Source organism: Drosophila elegans, unplaced genomic scaffold (assembly GCF_018152505.1).
Source record: "Drosophila elegans isolate 14027-0461.03 unplaced genomic scaffold, ASM1815250v1 contig_149, whole genome shotgun sequence".
Lineage (NCBI taxonomy): Eukaryota > Metazoa > Arthropoda > Insecta > Diptera > Drosophilidae > Drosophila > Drosophila elegans.
The window spans coordinates 3,275,401-3,294,915 of NW_024545513.1; the positions used below are offsets into that span (position 1 = coordinate 3,275,401).

General features: G+C 40.3%; 4 protein-coding genes across 4 annotated transcripts; all 4 read left to right on the forward strand.

Moving 5' to 3' along the window:
* The first annotated feature begins 2,633 nt into the window (after positions 1–2,633).
* On the forward strand, positions 2,634–7,209 carry LOC108138396. The gene is made up of 3 exons (XM_017260575.2): positions 2,634–2,752; positions 4,157–4,397; positions 4,962–7,209. Exons 1-3 carry the CDS (start codon positions 2,648–2,650, stop codon positions 7,088–7,090), a joined length of 2,475 nt encoding a protein of 824 aa, XP_017116064.1. The 5' UTR covers positions 2,634–2,647; the 3' UTR covers positions 7,091–7,209.
* Positions 7,210–8,343: 1,134 nt separating this feature from the next.
* LOC108138398 (putative mediator of RNA polymerase II transcription subunit 26) lies at positions 8,344–10,071 on the forward strand. The gene is made up of 2 exons (XM_017260580.1): positions 8,344–8,409; positions 8,477–10,071. The coding sequence occupies exons 1-2, from the start codon at positions 8,389–8,391 to the stop codon at positions 10,025–10,027; spliced, it is 1,572 nt and encodes a 523-aa protein (XP_017116069.1). The 5' UTR covers positions 8,344–8,388; the 3' UTR covers positions 10,028–10,071.
* Positions 10,072–10,737: 666 nt separating this feature from the next.
* On the forward strand, positions 10,738–12,502 carry LOC108138386. The gene is made up of 2 exons (XM_017260564.2): positions 10,738–10,792; positions 11,868–12,502. Exons 1-2 carry the CDS (start codon positions 10,738–10,740, stop codon positions 12,500–12,502), a joined length of 690 nt encoding a protein of 229 aa, XP_017116053.2.
* A 3,708-nt stretch (positions 12,503–16,210) lies between these two features.
* Positions 16,211–18,021, forward strand: LOC108138394 (hornerin). The gene has a single exon (XM_017260573.2). It carries the CDS (start codon positions 16,362–16,364, stop codon positions 17,919–17,921), a length of 1,560 nt encoding a protein of 519 aa, XP_017116062.1. The 5' UTR covers positions 16,211–16,361; the 3' UTR covers positions 17,922–18,021.
* The last annotated feature ends 1,494 nt before the right edge of the window (positions 18,022–19,515 follow it).

Here is a 19,515-nt window from a genome sequence, read left to right on the forward strand (position 1 = left end):
CCATATGATCCTCCAGTTTCGGGATCGTTATCTCAAAACTGTCCACTTTTTTATGAAAATCGAAAGTGCGCCATCGCTTGCCATTGTTGTCACGGTCTGGACTCTGAAGTCTCTGGGAAGTCTGCCAAGTTTCTTTCCGATTCGATCCAAGTACACGCCCAAGTACACGCCCAAGTACACAGCACGTGTATACATCGGATCGGACTCTTCCCCGTCCGGAATCCTATCAATCAACAGCATTACTTCCCCTTCAGAAGGTAGAAAAAAAAGAGTTGGCAAAAACTGTTTGCTTTATGATCTAAACGATGATCTCTCTCGCCCCAACAATGGACCCATAAAACACTGGCTGTAACTGAAACAACGACGGCAACAAATTAATAACTAAAGCGATGCAGTCTGATCCACAAGCATTACATTTTCAGACATTGTTGAAGCGTTGCAGCTGCCACAGTGGAGCAAACACAAATTTTAAATCATAAGGAAAATTAAAATTAAACCATATTCTACATCTATATCTTATTATACACTGGTAAAAAAACAAAGTAGTGAATCCAAATATTTTGTTCTCATTTTTAATATTTTTCGCTTCGAGTTAATGAATAATTGAAAATTTAGTTTAAACAAAAATTATATTAAACTAAAATAAAGTGCATTTAAAGCTTTTAAATTTTCCACATTACTTAAAATATTTTAATATTAAATTATGCAATTTAATATGCATTGTATTTAATACTTTGAGTTAATATTATATGCAAATATTTAATAATAATTATTATAATTAAGTATTAAGTGTAATATTATGATTTAGTATTAAATGAAAATACTAAACACAATTGCATATTAAATTGCATAATCGGATATTTTTTTATCGTTTCATTTCTTTATCAGTGTACCTTTTTATATCCACTTCTGGTGTGAAGAGAGAACAAAAAAAAAACTTTTTTAAAATGCACCCAAATTTTAAGAATAAGATATTAGATCAGGGTTGCTCAAAACTGTCTCATAAATAAAATATTGTTTGGTTTGGTTTTGGTTTGGTTCGATAAATAAACAATTTATGGCCTCTAGAAGTGCAGATTTGACATTTCTCCAATAAAACGGAGTTGAAATATTCCGTTTTTAAATCAGTTATCAATGATTTCGACCACTGTTCATCTTTGGTGGCAGCCAATGGATTTGGTAGTGTTTCTGCAGTCTTTTTTTGGCCACATAACGGGGTACGGAGCACTAAAGCTATATAGCTATATGGCAATCGCATTCGACTGCTGGCAAGGTTGTTGATCTTCACACATGTGGAGGGGCTTTGCCAGCATTTGCTTTTGTTTTGCCGCTGCAAAACTGTTTCGCTTTTATTATTACGGCTATTATCGTTAGCGTTAAGTGTGGCAAGTGTTGCTGTTTCAGTTTCATTTTGTTGCTTCTCTTGCAGAATATTAAAATATAAATCACACGCCCTGTGGGCCAAGCCAAAAGCTCAATAGAAATCCCCCGGCCAGCACGTAAGGGAAATTAATCAGATGGCCAAAATTCGATTTCAATAGCAAGTTTTTCGACTCGACATAATCGAAATTAAAATCAGCTTTGTTTGCTTTTTTTTTTTGGTAATGAGAAACTCTGCAGAGCTCCGTAAATCAGCAAATGCTTGGCTCCTTGTTAATTATTATGCACTGAGCCATTGACCATGAAGGTAACCACAGACTAGAGAGCTGCTGCACCGACCGCCAAAACCACAAGTCTTATCTTTATGCTATGGCATCCTCTTTTTTTTCCCATGTGTCTTTTGATGAAATTAACTGGACGTAACATTTCTCAAAAGATTTAAATTATTTTTTTTTTTATATATTATTTATTATATTTATTATTTTTTGCAACTGTTGGAATTCAATTCATAAAAGTCACATTATTGCAACAAAAGAATAGTAGATAGCTTGAGATAGAATAGAATAGGCTAGTAAATCCACTTGTACTTCCATGGCTATTACCATGTATTTTCCTGCTATCCGTATGCCAAGTGGATGGGTTAGTCACACCCCGGGGTACATTACTTGTCGTTTAGCCCAATAAATGCCTTTGGTGGCAAGGATTTTACAAGACAATTACGGGTATTACCCCTCGGTGTTTATCCGGCAAACATTTCATTGAACTGTTTTGTGGTATGGGGTTTGTTTGGCTTAGCTTATGGCTTAATTGGCCATCAAAGTGGCAGCTTAAACCGAGACCGAGGAGACCGAAACTGATGCCAAGAAACTGAAAACTGTAAGCTGAAAACTAAAAACTAAAAACCAGTTGTCCTCTCTTTTTCTCGCTGGCCATCCCATATTGCCTTCCTTTTCGCACCCTATAGCGTTTATAATGGTCGAACTTATCACGCATACGCCGTGTTGTGCGTTGATGGCTTATTACGATTCGAATTGTCATCGAAAGTGAAGCGATCTTTTTCTCCCCTTCTCTGTCTCTTTCACTCTCTCTCTCGCTCTATCTCGCTCTCTCTCACTCTTTCTGCCCGTTGCAGCACTTGCACTTTTCTCGCTTTTCTTTGGCGCTCACATTCGCATAAATTTTCCGCTGCAGCGGTCCGCATCATTATAAAAGCCTCACCTTGCCAGCTCGCCGCCAACAATCGAAGTTGAGACTCAGACGCGCCACAATGTCAGCGCCACGATCCCGTCACCATCATCAGCACCACCATGCGATCCACCAAATCCATCACATCCTCAGCCGGCGGCAGTGGTGCCTCTTCCTTTTGCTTATCGTAAGTAGAGCTCCACTCTATCCCAAGGATTTGGATCTATACGAGACCGCAAGGAGTACTTTGTTTTTTTTTTGTGACCCGCGATCAAGTGATATTAAGTGCATATTAAAAAACTAGCTTGTTGATTTGTGATACTGTTGCCTTTTAATATTGCAAACTCATAAAAACCAATCCAGGATCTCCTACACTGGTTAAAAAAATAGTCAGAAATCCATATCTGACTATTGAATTAACATCTTTATATTTCATATTTAAACTTTAAACCAAATGATAAGATTGAAAGCCATGCATATTTAATTGCATGATTTTCTATTTTTTTTGTATTATGTTAAAGTTTGAAATAAAATATTTAGATATTCAAATCTATTCCAAAAATAGTCAATTGTGAAATAAAAATAAAATGTAATATTTCCATATTTAAAATAGCTTAAAACCGCAATGGATAAGAATAAAATAAATATATAAACAAATATTAATAAGACATAGGAAAAATTCTAGGCATATTGTTCAGTTTGAATTTTTTAGATCAAAGTAAATTATATATATTAAACTCTCCTTTTTTTAAGAGAGAATTTTAGAGATTGAATTTTTTTAATAAAACAAGCATCGACCAAGACATAAATTGTAACAAACATCGGGCATTAGCAATAGAAATAATAGTAGAGAAATTCCGAAAAAGGACACACAAATTGTTTAAATCTAGTTTCGCATTAGGTGTTTGATCGGATGCCCATTCCCCTTTAACGATATCCATTTTGCGATCCGAAATTGCGTGCAGCAAGTATTTCATGCCAATGTTTCATTGCCCTCTCTTCTGGTCGAATGGCCATTGAACTTGGCCAACTGAGCTTGGCCAACTCAATCATACAAAAATTGAGCTGTCAGTCGTTCCCTCCTTCTCCTTGTTTTATGTTTATTTATTTTATCCTCCTCGAAAGCGAAAGTGAATTGGCTGAGTTTAATTGGTTTAATTGCGATGTGAGCACAAACAAATGGGGCCCAAACAAAGTGGCCAAGTGGAGTCAAGCCGGGATATTAGCATCGTTTGAGAAACCACGCACAATCACATTTTCTTTTAAGAAATCAAATATCATTTTCCGATTTCCAATTTTTAGAAGTTTCTTTTATAAAAGGTCCTAACATCTGCATACCACTAAAGTTCCTAAACTATTCAGCAGGAATTTTAATTTTTGTATAAATTCAATCCAGTAATAGAATTTCTACCATTAAACGTCCTAATTTATTAGGAAATAGGAACTTTAAATCTTTTTGCTTTTTATATTATTTTAAAGTAGGTTGCCCTACTTTACAAGTTCATATTACATTAAATCGTTTTCATTTAAAGATTTTCTTTTGATTTTGTAGATCAAAGTTAAGTCCAGTAATTGAATTTTTTTTTTTTAGATGTCAACACTTTGCAATGCCGTTTCAGTGACCTCAGGTACATCGGGCAATAGTCGCCGTCGTTCGGGAGGATCAGTAGGATCAGGAGGAGCAGGTGTATCCTCTTTGGAGGACACTGGCGATAAGACAGTGCCCGATCAGCTGGCTTTGGCAGCTAATCGTCGGGGATTGGATGATCGAGTCTACCCCAGGCGGGGATCGGTGATACACAGCAGCAGGCCAAAGGAGGCGTCTAGCAAAGGTAATTTTATTGTCTGACATTCCAAAGCACTTTATTATATGTTTCAGAAACAAAAAAAAATTTAACAAGAAAAGAAACAAGCTTTTTATAAAATGAAAGCCGGACTATATAAGACAACAACAAAGTTTTAATTTTTTTCATTAATTTTGCGATTGTTTTTATGGGAGCTATATGATATAATTTTCTGATCCGGACTGTTTTGACTTATATGCTAACTGCAATGCAAAGAAGTAGAATTTTAAACAGATAACTTTTAAACTGGAACAGACGGGCGGACAGACGAACGGACAGACGAACGGACAGACGAATGGACAGACGAACGGACAGACGAATGGACAGACGAACGGACAGACGAACGGACAGCCGAACGGACAGACGAACGGACAGACAAACGGGCAGACGAAAGGACAGACATCCATGGCTTGATTGTCTCTTTTAGGAATGCTGATCAAGAATATATTGAAAGAGTTTAATCAAAGTGCCCAAAAGTATGCAAATATTTACGTATTGTAGTTCAATATTTTTTACAAGTCACCCATAATAAACATTATTTATATTTCCCAGATTACAGCTATGGTCAGGTGGAACTGAATCTAGTGCGCCCAGAACAGGAATCGCATCCGAAACTCATTGTGAGCAGCACAACCGCAGCATCCGGATCCGGTGGCTCCGTCAATCTGGAGGACTCCCAATCGGCAGCCGAGTATGTGGTCAATGCCATTAAGTTGGCCTACAAACAGCCACCGGTGCAGATTCAGCTCAAGAGTCCAAACCAAAATCAGAATCAAAATCTGATTCAGAATCAAAATCAAAATCAAAATCTAAATCAGAATCTTAACCTTAAGGAACTGCAAGCCTCAACCCAGAGAAGTTATCAAGAGCAGAGGAACAGGGAGAGGGAGCTGCTGGAATTGCAAATGCACAAGGAGTTGCAACAACAGGCTTTGATCCTGGCCTCTGGATCCTCGTCGCCATCGTCGGTATCCCTAGGATCGGCCTCCTCCGCCTCTTCACCACCATCGCCCGCTTTGGCACCCGCTCCCGTCTACGAAAAGGAACCGGTGACCCGGAGCTATGAGCTCTATGAACCCTCCACCGAGGGCGATTCCCAGATTCAGGGACAGGAGGACATCGAACGACACTATCGACCCAAATACAGTAATAACAACCAATATAACAACTATAATGCCCCCTATCAGTACAGAAATCTGGAAGCCGAGGCCGAGGAAAAAGTTCGTGTATCTGCCTCTACGGAAATTCCCAAATCGGAGATTATGAAACAAATTGAAAAGTCGGTAATCAAGTATATGAAAGAACTGGAGGCGGAGGGTAAAATCATAAGTACGCCTCAAGAGCCGGCCACGCCCCCGTCGTCGTCGCCACCACCACCGCCGCCGCCGCCCCCGCCTTCGATTACCAAGACCTCCTACTACAAATCATCGGTCAACTCCGGTGCTTACCATATACCATCTTCTCACTCGGAAGAGAAACGCTATAGCAGCAGTACGGTGAGACCCAAGTATACGGCACCATCAACGACGACGAAACAACAACACCACCAGCAACAGGTCTACCATCAACAACAGGTGCACCACCAGCAACACCCACAGCAGCAGCACCACCACCAAATAGCTGGGAAACTAAGGAGCTCTTCTTCGATTTCAAAACCCATCCAGCAGCAGCAACAGCACTTTCAATCCGAAACGGAAACGGCCTATCAGGCACCCGATTTACCCGTTGACGAACTCAGTCCCAATGTTGAGTTCATCTACAAGATCAAGACACGAGCTCCACTGCAAACGGCCACGGTGAAGACCGTTTCGAAACCCTATACTCTGCCCCTGAAGAGTGCCGAACATTTTGATCATGGTGCGGCCCTGAAAAATATCGAAGAATTCGATCTCTCCCATGTGGTGCCCACGCCAGATCGGGTGGAAAGGGAAAGGGAGAGGGAGAGAGAGAGGGAGAGGGAGAGGGAAAGGGAGAGGGAAATCAGGGATAGAGAACGTGATTCTCGCGAAGATCAGAAGCAGCCGCACAAGTTGTACTTCAATTCCGAAATCTATCACGACATCAATGCTTTGCCCTATAAAAGTAAAGAGGCAGCTTTGCAGGAATATCGCCATAAGCTCAAGATCGGCGGATCCGGGGAATTACATCCGGATTATAAGGGGTATTCCGGTTATTTTGCCGAACCGGAAGGCGAGTTGGAAAACGAATCCAAGCTTGTTCTACACGAAGACGATTATCCCTATCAGTATGTGTTGAAAAAGGAACCTCTACTACAGGATGATCATGATTCCTGGTTGGAACAACAACAGCAACAGCCTCTACGCCTTGCCCATGGCCACACCCACACGCACAGCCATGCCCATTCCCATGCCCATGGCCACGCCCACTCGCACAGCAGCGGCAAGCATGCGAGTCTCGAATACGATAGCTATAGCCCTAAATTCAATAATAATCCCGAAGGTTATGGCTATCAGCATACGTACAAGGTCAGAGGTCAAGCGGTAGGCGGCGGTGGTTCAGGGAGCGTGCCCATCGCAGGGGGCGTGGCCTCGGGAGGTGGTAAGCGTGGAAAAAGGGGCGGCGGTGCTCATCCCAGACAAGAGGCGATTAAGAAGCAACTGCGAGCCACGGAGGTCAAGGATTTGGAAGCAAGTTTGGCCTTGAGGCCACCGCCCAAATAGTTAAACCCTCCCACCCCCCAAAGACTTACCCCCCATCCCCTTGTAGCTGATTTTATGCCAGAGTTTCGAAGCATGGTTGATTGTATATGATATTGTTTTTTTTTTGTTTGTTAGATACCTAAGTTTAAGTATGATTATTTATTGTATGGCCAACTAGAAAAGCGATAAAAAAAAAACAAATTACCCAAATAAACAAAATAATAAATAAATAAAATCAATGACATAGAATATAAAAAGATGATGTGCAAATTTTTACTTAATACCTCACATATGCTGGCTTTTGCGAAACTCATTTTCTTAATTTTATTAGAAATTTTTAATTAAAATATATATTTTGTTTGATTAATCAAGTCAATACGTTACACAATCAAGATTTCAAGACAATCTTCCAATAATTGTGTGGTCTTTAAGCGAGTGAATCATTCATTACCATGCCTATCAACATAAAAAAACTCAGAAAATGCAAATGCTACCTATGACGTTTATATACCCTTCCATAGGGTATAATAATATTGATAAGAAGTGTGAAATGCAGATAACGAAACGTTCCCTATAGAGTATATATATTCGTATATAGTTGACTATATCCCATAGCTTTTATATAACTGCATTACGCAGTTTATAAGCTTTCATATATTTTCGATATGACTGCAAGGGTATTAAGAGCTTGGCTTACTAAAGAAAACTTCCGTTTATTTATTGGGTTTTCATTTTTTTGTTTGTCTTTTTGTTTGCCTTTTTGTTTTGCTTAACACTTCGCTTTCATTTACCCAGCGGTGAGGTGAGTGTGTGTGTGCGTTCGATATAATTAAATATTTTTGCGTACAATTATAAAGCAGCCGCCCACAGGCCCACAAATGTTTTGATTGAAAGATCCAAAGATTCAGCCTCGGATTGTGTAAGACAAAGTAAAAGTGCCGCCGCCGCCGCCTTTGATTTGCATTTGCATTTTAAAGTCTCACTTAAATGCAAATACATCCGCCCGACATTATCGTTTTACATTTTTATTTTTAAGAACCCAGAAGAGATTTCTGGGCGAGAATCTGTTGTTAATGGCACAACACAGTGTCAAATATTTCAGTTACGTGAGACTTTGGCGATTTATCAGCAGCCCAAGCAGAGCAGCAACAGCAACATTGTGTCTATTTTTTTGTGGCTCAAATTCGGCCCCCGCTTACGCACAGATTTTATTCAAGATCATATGGAGTAGTTCGGTGGTCGTTGGTGGGTATAAAAAGTATTTTCACTGGCCAAAGCTAGTCATTGCTCACTCAGCATTCAAGCCCAAAGCCGCAAAGATGAAGCTCAAAGCTGGCATGGTGAGTGTAGTGTCGCGTCAAGTGAATCCTTTTTCCTCTACATGTTTTAATCAATCAACATTTCCAGACCCTCAAGCTCTTTGCCCTTTTGGGTTTCGTTTGCTATATCCAGGCCGTTGTGGTTGGCCCCCAGCAGCATTTGCAAAATAATAATCGAAATGGCTATCGCTACAATGGCCCCGCCCACAAATATCTGCCAGCGGAGGAATCGCACAATGGCAGCAGCAACTCGGACGCTGATCGCCAACATCAGGAGCAAAATCATCGTCAGCAGGGATACAATGGTCCCTACAACACGCAGCATTATGGCGGAGGACAACAGCAGCAGCAGCAGCATCAACATGGCCAGCAGGATGAGTCCTGGCAATCGGTTTTCCCCCAGCAGCAACACCAGAGCTTGGGACACCAGCAACATCATGAAAACTCTGGGAGCTATCAGCAACATCAGGGCTTAGGACCACAGCAAGGTCATCAGAGTTCCAGTCAGGAGCAATATTATCAAAGTTCCAGCCAAGAGCAACATCATTTGGCTTCCAATAAGGAGCAACATCATTTGGGTTCCAACCAGGAGCAACATCATTTGGGTTCCACTCAGGAGCTATATAAACATCAAAGTTCCAGCCATCAGCTTAACGAACATTCCTATGAGCCAGCTTATTCCCAGCAGCAACATCAGCAGCAACAGCAGCAGCAACAGCAGCAGCAACATTACCAAAATGTTGGTCACCAGCAGCAGCAGCAACATCAGCAATCTTGGAATTCAGTGCACCAGCAACATGAACGCCAAGAAATTGAACCCTGGCAATCTTCGCAGCAATACCAGCCGCAACAGCAGCAGCAACAGCAGCAGCAACAGCAGCATTACAATCGCTTTGAGCAACATCTGCCGTTGCGTGGTGACCTTTGGCAACCCATTAACGAACTTGACCTGGAGAAACTTCCTTCAGCCGAGGCGCATGCCAATAGCCACAAGACAATCGCCTCGCCAGGGCTGGTGCCAAGTTACACGCTTTCCAGCGATTCGGAGCACGATCGGTTCATTGGATTGGATGCTCTGGACACTCGTCTGCTGACCCAATCCCTGCCAGATGCCTATCGCAAGCAGATCTTCTCCTCGCCCTCGGCACCAAAGCAGCAGCAACATGAGCAACAGCTGGCTGGTTCACCAAACGAGAGTTTCCATGGTGGATCCCCTTCCGCTTCTGACTACCTGCAGATGCAGTCCCACTCGTACCAGCTGCCCTCCACACACAGCATCCACAGGGAATGGCCACAAAACGAGGAGCAGCAGCAACAGCGGCAACATCAGCAATATTCCAATGGCAATCGTCAGTACTCAGATAGTGCCTATGCCGTTGCCCCACCGTATCTGCACTCATCATCGCAACCATCGCAATCATCCAAGAATAGCTTGACCCATCCCAGCCGGGATTTCCAACCACCCTACTACGAAGCAACCAAAATCCAAATACCAACTCATTCAACTTCTTTGAGGGATCTTGCCGCCATAAGATCCTTGAGCATAGTTACAAAACCGTATTCTCAAGTACCAACTTCAACATTTGCATTTCGCAGGAAAAGCATTGGGTCTGAAAAGCAAAACTATTTTATATTTTAGCTAACTGTGTACAGATAATTACATTTTAAAAACTTTTTTTTTTATATTTAATAAAGCATGCATTGGAAAAATAAGAACGTATTGTTTATCACAGATTCGGATTTGGCAATTGATTCAAATTTTATAAAATGTGTACCCAAAAATGTACACAAAAATACATTTTAAAAACTTAGTTTTAAATAGAGCATGCCTGATGTTGTGCCTTACCACAGATTCGGAAATGGGAAATTGTTAAAATTTTACAAAATCTGGAGTCTAACAGTTTCGCTTTTTTTTGCTATGCATAAACATGTTGTAATAAGTATTTTCTTAGCTCGTTAGAGTATTTGTCCTCATAATGAAATTTTTAATAATCCATAAACTAAAACAATACACACTATTGTTATTTGTGGTATATAAAACAAATAAGGCTGTTTTTTTGGCGCTCAAGTGATATCATTCCAAACGGGAAGCAGCCACGACCTTCGTAGTTGTAGAAAAGCCAGCGTCGCTAATTTGATTACGATTTTGGCAGATAATTGCGAGAATTATGTGATTTTCTCATACCTGCTTATATGCTGAGTTGTAGCGAATTATGTGCCATTGGAGGGCCACCAAATTAGAGACGATTTTTGGTTTTCTCGAGCGGGGCTTCCGCTGGCCAAGTGAAGGTAAAACAAACAGAAACCGCACTTGAAAAAAAACACCCGCAAGTCTGCAGTGTTGCAGAAATGATAACAACAGCACGGCAGCAGCTTTCATTGCAGGAAACTCTGGCAGCAACAAGTAAATATTGCATTCGCAGGCAAATCCAGTGCTCCCTTTTTGGCACATTATTTGTTATGTTTAATGCTATGGTTTCGATCAAGTCAAGTCAAGTCATCGAAATTGAAACTGAAATGTTACCGTCGTCGTCGTTGTTGTCGTCGTGCGAAAGCGATCAATGGACAGCAGCAGCAACGCAAAAAAAACTGACAGCAGCAAAACACCAACTGCCCATTTGCTGAGGTTAAAACTGGCACTTTCCTTTTTTAGTTGGAAAATTGCTATACGGAAGTTGGGGAATTTTACAAAATATGAAATGAAATAAAGAGTTTGGAGTGAAATATATTATTGAAAAGCTTTTTAGCAAATATTTGCAGAAAAAAATACTTAAGAGATTTAAGCAATGATCCAAAAATATAATGTCAGAGCTGTTAACTAAAACCACACCAAAAGTACCGCAGTTAACATATTACTTTCCTGCTGAAAAAGAAACCCCCAGACACAGAAAAAAAAGAGTAAGTATAAAAAAATATATATGCATTTCACACTTTTCTCCTCACTCGCTACTGCGAAAATGATCATCACATATCATACTATACTATTTTCTGTGCAACCAACAGCCAATTTCTCAAGTGGAAAATTTTACGTTCGAAGGGCGACGAAGAGCAAAAGTCTGCGGCTCAGTTACATGGGTTGTTGATCGCACAAAAGACAGCGATGACAGCAGCAGCAGCAGCAACAATTTTTAAACTTGTAACATTGCAACATCGTTTTCGCAAGCGCCAAAAACCGAAAAATCATTTAATCAGAATGAGGTTTAATATTAAAACTAGAGAGTTTAAACTGTTCAAAAAACTGGGCGTGTTTTAATGATCGTGGTGGTGGGCAATCGAAAGGCAGCAATTGGATGCCAGATTACGCAACCAAAAGGAAGAGATTGAAGTGGAAGGTGGAGTGGAGTGGAGTGGAGTGGAGTATCGGTTGCAACGGAACCAAAGATATCAAATGTCTTTGGTGCATTTTCATATATATGCCCGAGTTGTGAGAGCCACTTCAGGCATTTGCCATCGACAATCATCTTAAGCTGCATGCTCAGGATTTTTCCAAATGCACATCCTACTGATCCTGCTCATCTGCTGTTTTACACTGCTGACGGCACAGCAGCAGCAGCAGCAGCTACATCCCTCATGGCTTTACTCGATGCCCTGGCGTCCTTTGATCCTGCCCACGGCAACTCCATTGTCGGGAATGGCCCAGCTGAGTCCTGGTTACAACACGGGTCCCCAGACATTTCCGCCAGTTCCAGAGGACCAACAGCAACGGCAGCAGCATCCATACAACCTCCAACTGCAGCAGCAGTATAAGCAACAAATTCAACAGCAATATCTACAGCCTACATATCCACAACAGTCCATTCTAGTGGGTTTATTCGCACCACAGCTGCAGGCTCATCCATTGGCAGCTCCTCCACAGGCAGGACATTTCAGTCTGCCTTTCAGGCCATCACCCTTTGCCGGCTACACGGATGACGAAGATGCTGGGGGTCAGGGAAATGGCATCCAGGAGCAACAACAACTGGAGGAACCTCCCTTCCATGCCCATTCCTATAACAAACCAGTGGCGGAGAGATCGGAACAGTCAAGGGGAGATGAAGGTTTTGGGAGAGCAGTTGCACCGCTAAGCTATGTATATTTATCACCTAGTAATGTTTATAATCTGGTAAAAAGTTAGGCTGCCAAGTCTCTAAATTATAATAACGTTAATCTAATGAATAACACTTTTTTTTAGATTTTAATAAATTAACAAGAAACATTAAAACATTTATTTGAAAAAAAATTAAATGTGTGCTTTTCACACATAACTGGAAATGTTAATTTCCATAATTAATTTTCTTCCCACACACACACACATTCACTCTCTGGGGGTCTGGGTACAAATCCCAGTTTGAAATCCCATTCCCAGGCCTAATTCATGTCCAAGTCAGGGTCTGGGGCAACGTGTAAGGCCCGCTGATGCTGATGATGACTCGCCCACTGTCGGAGGCCGGCTTTTACCATGGGCGGATTTTGGATTTCGGATCTCTGGCAATTTGTTGCCACTTTCAAATGCCTCAATTACGACCGTGCCGTCTCGTCTTGTCTCGCACAAGTCGCAAATCGCCAAAATTATAACTCGATCGACGTGGCAGGTGTGACCTTGGCATGCGGACTGCGCAACTGTCTGGGTGCCAGGCAATTACATCAACTAAAAGCTCTGCGGTGGCACACGACCGTTCAATGTTGAATGTTGGCAAAAGAAAAGGGCACAAAGCGAAAACAAATCGTCGGGGCAGTAGAAGATAAAGTTGTAGACGCACCAGCCAGTACTAGCACTTGTACAAATGTAGTCTTTAGACTAAGCGGACACCAATTAAATATTAAGTTTCAATTAAACAGTTTGTGCGTTCCATTATTTTACGAGAGCCATTACAAAATTTATTAACATAGAAGAAATAAATATATTTCTACAAATATATGAAATATTGATAATATCTTTGTCCACAAAAATTCATAGTTTTGTATAAGAATTACAATTGGGATAAGTTTACACATCATGATTTGATGTGCCTTTAAAGGCTCACATACCATGAGTTTTAACCACAGCTTCAGTGGTTCCTAAGAACCATTGCTTTATGTGAATTCAATACTTTTTAAGGTATCTCAAGTATAAATAAAATTATTATTTACAAAAACATATAAAAAAAAAATATATATATATATATATATATATATATATATATATATATATATATATATATATATATATATATTTTTTTTTTTTTTTTTTTATATCGTTTTTTATAAGAATTATAATTTGAATTAATTTACAATTTCGTACAAGATCTGATGTGACTTTTAGCCCCCACATACCATCAGTTCCAACCACAGCTTTTGTGGTTCCTAAGATGGGGACTTATTACTGTTTTAGGTAACTCAAGTATTAATACAACTATTAGGGAAAAACTACGCTTGATGGTCGTCGACTGACTAATAGATGACCCAAACCATGGACAAAGTAATACAAGTAAAAAAAAAGAGGGAACAAGGTGCACATCATTCATGACCCAGGGACGTCGACTGCATACATAGATATATCGCCTGTGTTTCAGCTAAGTCCATTAGCTAGATAAGGGTCAATACTAAAAGGATGGGAACGTGGTTCAAAGCGTCATGAAAACGCCCAAGCTATTGCCAAATCGTAATCCACAGCAGAGACCCAAAATAAGATCCCAAATGATAGCAAATCAACTCGCTTTTCGTATAATAAAAAAAAATCGCGCAGCTAAAAAAAACAGCAACAATTAAAAGGCGAAGAAAGGGAAAAACAGCAAAGGCAAACCCAATTTAATATACCCTTGCAGCTTATAAAAAAATTATAAAACACTTTTATATCGATTTTTATGCGTATATAATTACAAACATTGAAGATATGCCCATTTTTGGCTAAATTTCTGATCATTTTTATGCCAACTATAAGATATAGTTTGTAAGATTTTTATAAAATATCAATTTATTTACTATATTATATAAATGTTATATTATATTATTTGCGTTGCAAACTTTTGACTAAAAGTATAAAACGCCCAGCAAAGGTACAACAAAATAACAGAGGGGAAAGCAGAAGAGGAAAGAGACCTGTTGCTGTGAATTAAATGCAATTTACGCAGAGCGTAAGACATAAGAGAAGGGAAAAATGGGCAAAGTTAAATCGGAAAAACACATAAAAACAACAACAACCAGGGGGCGTGGTTAAGCAGACATGAGATATTCAAGTGTCACTTGAACTTGAGTGGCACTGTCAAGTTGGTAAAAAGCACAGTGGTTAAATTAGTTACAAAAGAAACAAATTCAATTTTTTAGCACAAAACAATATGTTTTTTTGAACCCCGTTCGATTTAAGTAAAAACCTTTGTGAATCTTGCGTGAAATTAAAGTAATAACTTGTAGCACAATAAGTAAATAAATAAATAGTATACTAAGATTAATACCCAAGTTCAAAATGTTCATATCTTTTAGATATTTGAGTTAATAAGATTACATTTCTTTCCAAAGGGACATTTGTAATTGGTTATCTGATTGCCATTGGCATAAAAAAATTGTTTAAAAGCATATAATTAAAATGGTACTCACCCTGGATTATTTGCAGTTTTTATTTACCCATAGACATTCGCTTCTTTTGTTGTTCAGTATTTTTATGTCATCCTCTCTCTCTCTTAATAAGTAGAAATCCAAGCGGGGGGGAGAAGGGAGTTGCGACCCCCTTTTTGCGTAGCAACAAAACATCCTATTGCAACAAAAATAAAGATTAAACATCATATTACAGCAAGAAGAAGGATTAAAAAACATTAACGATATTTAGGCAAACCGCTTGGCACTTTTTACTACACGTGATGGCCAATTTCGAGGTTATGTTCACTTGACGCTTGCGTTCCACTGCGCACTTGAAGAAATGTAAGCCGCCTTTGAAATTGTTGTATTATATCAAATGTAAGCAATCCCAAGCGATATTTGATGATTTTAAACATTAATAAATCAATTCGTGGCCCAATTTAGCAGGAGCTGCAAATCTTAAGCTGTGCACGCCACGTTGCTGCCGAATGATGAAATTTAAATGACGCTCTCTTCGTCTCTCTCTCACCTACGATCGTTGAGTGGAGAGAAATAGTGGAGAGATCAAGGATACAGTTACGTTGGAGAAGCTTTCACAAGAATATTTGAATATGCACATATGTTACATACATATGTCTATTAGACGGATATAATTTATTTTTTTTATTTGATGCTAAAACTGGTCTTAAGAATTATTAGTTATTTACTCGTTACTTTTAACAAATACAATACAAGGTATATATTATATGCATATGCATAACAATTTATAACTTAATTATATGCCAACAGTTAAGATGGTTTTATTACTAATTTTAAAACATAACTAATTTCTTATAGAAGTTATAATACAAAGTGTAACAACATTAAAAATTAGAGACCGATTTTAGCACTTAAAAAAAGTTTATCGACAATAAAACTATTCCCATTTATGTATATTTCAATTTAATAAACTTTGATTGCAAGATTCCATTTAAAATACTTTAAATAAAATAATTGATTTTATGCATAATTTATTTATTATTTAATTTATAATACACACAATATTGCGCCACTGTGCGGCAAACAAGAGTGAGAGTGAAACAGTAAAAGGTTGCAGCGCAGTCAGCGTCGACGTCGACGTTTGTGGCAGAAACAAAGGAACCCGAATACCGTTGCTTTTTGCGTGCGTGAGACCGAGGGAGAGAGTGCAAAGAGAGCAGCGAAAATGGCCAAAAGCGGAGTCGAAAATGTTGGAGTTCCGAGTGGAGTTTTGAGTGACGGTTAGAAAAAAGGTATAAAAGGGTCGTCATTCGCAGAGGTGGCCAACAAAGCGCCAACGGCAGCGAATCGAGTCGCGTCTTATTTTCCATCGTAAACGCGAGCGACAGGGACAACCATACACGATCCAAGGATAACCGTACCGACATTTTTTTTTTACCCGTTTTTTTTTTGTGTGTGCGAGCATGAAATTTGCCGGAGTACCGTTAGCGGGGGCTTTGCTTAGCTGCTGCTGCTTCTTCTTCGTTCTGGCAACTGCCTCTTCTTCTTCTTCTTCTGCTGCTGCAGTTTCCGCTGCTTCTGCTTCTTCAGTTCCCGTGTCTTCTTCTTCAGATACCGCTGCTTCTGCTTCTGCTGCTTCTTCAAAGCCAAAAAGAGACGCAGGATTGAGTTTTGGTGGAATCTCCAGCTATCACGGCCCCTCCCACAAATATCTGCCACCTGCCTATGAAAATCACCTGCATTTCGGCGGTTACCATGGAAATTCCTTGGGTGCCGGTTCTTCTGCCGGCTATTCCGATTACTCCGGTGGTCACTTGGATGGTCACGAGAGCAGCTACGGCCATCATTACGGACAATCCGGTGGTCACGGTGGCTACGCCGGAAGACCCCATCATTATAGCAGTGGTGGAAGTCCCAAAATCGAAACATACATTGTGCAAACCAGCGGCGGTTCCGGTTCCGGTCACAAATACCATGGTCAGGGTCATGGAATAAGTCACGGAATTAGTCACGGCATAAGTCAGGGTCACGGCTCCGGATTGGGCTATAAATATGCACCATCCTCGAGTCAATCCTATTTAAGTCTACTGGGAAACAGCCACAAAACCAGTACGTATGTGGTTGCTTCGCCCGAATTCTCTGGAAGTCACGGTGGAAGTAGTCACGGCATTGGCTATGCATCGGCACCAGTTCATAGACCCAGCTACAGCAACGGCCACCAACCAAGTCACAGCTATGGTCAAGGTCACGGTCACGGTTTTGGTCATGGCATCAGTCATCATCAGATCAGCCACGGACCCAGTCCGGTATCCAGTCACAGTTTGGATCACAGCCTGGAGCATGCTTTGGAACACGGACTGAGTCACGCTTTGGCCTTGGGTCACTCCTCTGGAGGAGGACAATTTGCCCAGCACCCGTTGCCGGTGCCCTTGCCCCATCCGGCGGAGGATCATTCCGGCTACTCCTACGAAGCCCCAGCTGCCACACCATTCGGCAAGGGAGGAGTGCCCCTGAGCAGCTATGGCGTGCCCCTGATTCCCGGCTACGATCACCAGGAGTCACTGCAGGAGCCAGTGCAAGTGCAGGTCCTGGATCATCAGGAGCAGAAGGCCGAGCGCGATCAGGACCAGAGGGAGACCCCGGTTTATGCTTTGGGTCACAAGGGACTGGGTCACTTCACCTATACGGCTAGCAAGCCACAGGCCCTGCACACCGATATCCTCGGCTCAAGTCACGACATTGAGCTCTCGAAGGCGCCTTTCAAGCCCAGCGCCTTTTTGGGCGCCAAGCACGAGTCCGGATCCAATTCCATTTCCGGCTACGATTACGCCACGCCCAGCTCTCCGTTTCCACAGGCGCCTCCCTCCTCGCCGGGCTACGACTATCCGACTCCGGCGCAGCTCTACGGACCACCCGGTCACTCCGGCGACTCGGCCACGCCCATTTTCGAGCCGGAGGCCACATACTTGCCGCCCGCCAGTAGCTATGGCCCACCGGCCACCTCCTCCCATGGTTATCACTAAATTATTAAAACAGTTTTAAGATCTTCTTAGTTTTTTTACCCCTATCTATTTTGTACTGTAAGCCAAGATCGAAAAATAAAAACGAAAACTATGAAATCGAGAAAGTGTTTTAAAAGAAATGGTAAAAGAGAGGATAGATCATCTGGAATAGGAAGATATTTTTATAGTTCCCTCAAGATTTATATTCAAGATCTAGAAATCTTTTGACCGCAAAACAATCTTACCATAAGCCAAACCAAATACTCATGGTTTTCTGTAATAAAATTAGAATATTAAACAGGTCAAATCAAATTGTTTTAATTTAAAAAGCGAAATGGAACTTTCTCAGCCTATAAATTGGAAAGATTCCAGGCAATTAAAATGCCAGACACGTCGCCGATTTTGGCAGTTTTCTCTCCTCTGATTTGTGATTACGGATTGCTTCGATTTCGGATTTCGCTTGAAAATTGTGATTCGCATTTGATGCATGAAACTATATCAAACTAGTGGATGGGAGGGGACGTCAAAAGTGGGTGTGGATCGGCCAAAACGCCGATTGCATTGGCAATGAGTCAAAAGCGATCCACTTAAAAATCATACACGTTTAGCTGAGGGAATGTGAATTTACTTGGCTTTGCTTTCGCACAGTTGTAATTAAAGGAGTTGGATGATCAAGTAATAATAATAATGAGGCGTAAGAACAATGTTATATAAGATCACCATAAAATAGTACCAATATTTATATGGAAATATGATAATTATGAGGCGTAGGAAAAATGTAAGACCACAAAATAAAAATAATAAAAGTTACATAAGATCACCATAAAAATATTAAGGAGAATTATGATAATAATGAAGCATAGGAATATTGTTTTATAAGATCATCATGAAATAGTGCGTAGATTTAAATGCAACTATGATAATAATGAGGTGTAAATAAAATGTTATATAAGATCATCATAAAAGTAGTACGGAGATATTAATATAACTAGGTGTTCTAGGTCTCAAAAAGATAGGATCTATTATGAATATGACAAATGGTGATCAACGTAGAGGCTTGCCCAATAACAATTGCCTTGAGCTTTTTTTTATCGTTAATCCAGTCCCAAAAAAAAAAATATCCCGTACAAATAAGATCGAAATTCTTATTTTATTAAGCATTGCGTTATAGTTTTTTAAAGATTAGTTTCTTTAGGAAGAACAATTGTTTAATACCACGAGGTTCTATTAATTTAACAGAAATCTTCAGTTAGAAGAAGAAAGGGGAAAAGGAAAGAAAAGTTTTTTAAAGTCATAAATATAAACAAACAAAAACAAAAGAAAAGAAAAAAGATTATTAAGACTTTCTGTTTAGAAAAGAGCATAATTGGTAACCACAAAATGCAACCAACTGATTCTTCGCGAAATGGCACTCAATCTGCATAATCCACTTGTTCATCTCCAGATTGCACCATTCACCTCCGGATGATGGATGGTCAACGCACTCGCAGCAGTCTCTCTGTTTCCATATTAATCATAACTCTTTAACTTAATTCCATTTCCCATTCCCAATTTGCGTTGCGCAATGATTGCGATTCGCCCAACCAGTTTTGAAGCATTTGATCCTTAAGTCGCT

Bases quoted from the DNA above. Each gene is read 5' to 3' on its own strand.
- LOC108138396 (XM_017260575.2), top strand. From the start codon at position 2,648: ATGTCAGCGCCACGATCCCGTCACCATCATCAGCACCACCATGCGATC. The intron at 2,753-4,156 runs GTAAGTAGAGCT...TTTTTTTTTTAG, and splicing joins GCCTCTTCCTTTTGCTTATC to ATGTCAACACTTTGCAATGC. The intron at 4,398-4,961 runs GTAATTTTATTG...TATATTTCCCAG, and splicing joins AAAGGAGGCGTCTAGCAAAG to ATTACAGCTATGGTCAGGTG.
- LOC108138394 (XM_017260573.2), top strand. From the start codon at position 16,362: ATGAAATTTGCCGGAGTACCGTTAGCGGGGGCTTTGCTTAGCTGCTGC.
- LOC108138386 (XM_017260564.2), top strand. From the start codon at position 10,738: ATGATAACAACAGCACGGCAGCAGCTTTCATTGCAGGAAACTCTGGCA. The intron at 10,793-11,867 runs GTAAATATTGCA...CTGCATGCTCAG, and splicing joins GGAAACTCTGGCAGCAACAA to GATTTTTCCAAATGCACATC.
- LOC108138398 (XM_017260580.1), top strand. From the start codon at position 8,389: ATGAAGCTCAAAGCTGGCATG. The intron at 8,410-8,476 runs GTGAGTGTAGTG...CAACATTTCCAG, and splicing joins TGAAGCTCAAAGCTGGCATG to ACCCTCAAGCTCTTTGCCCT.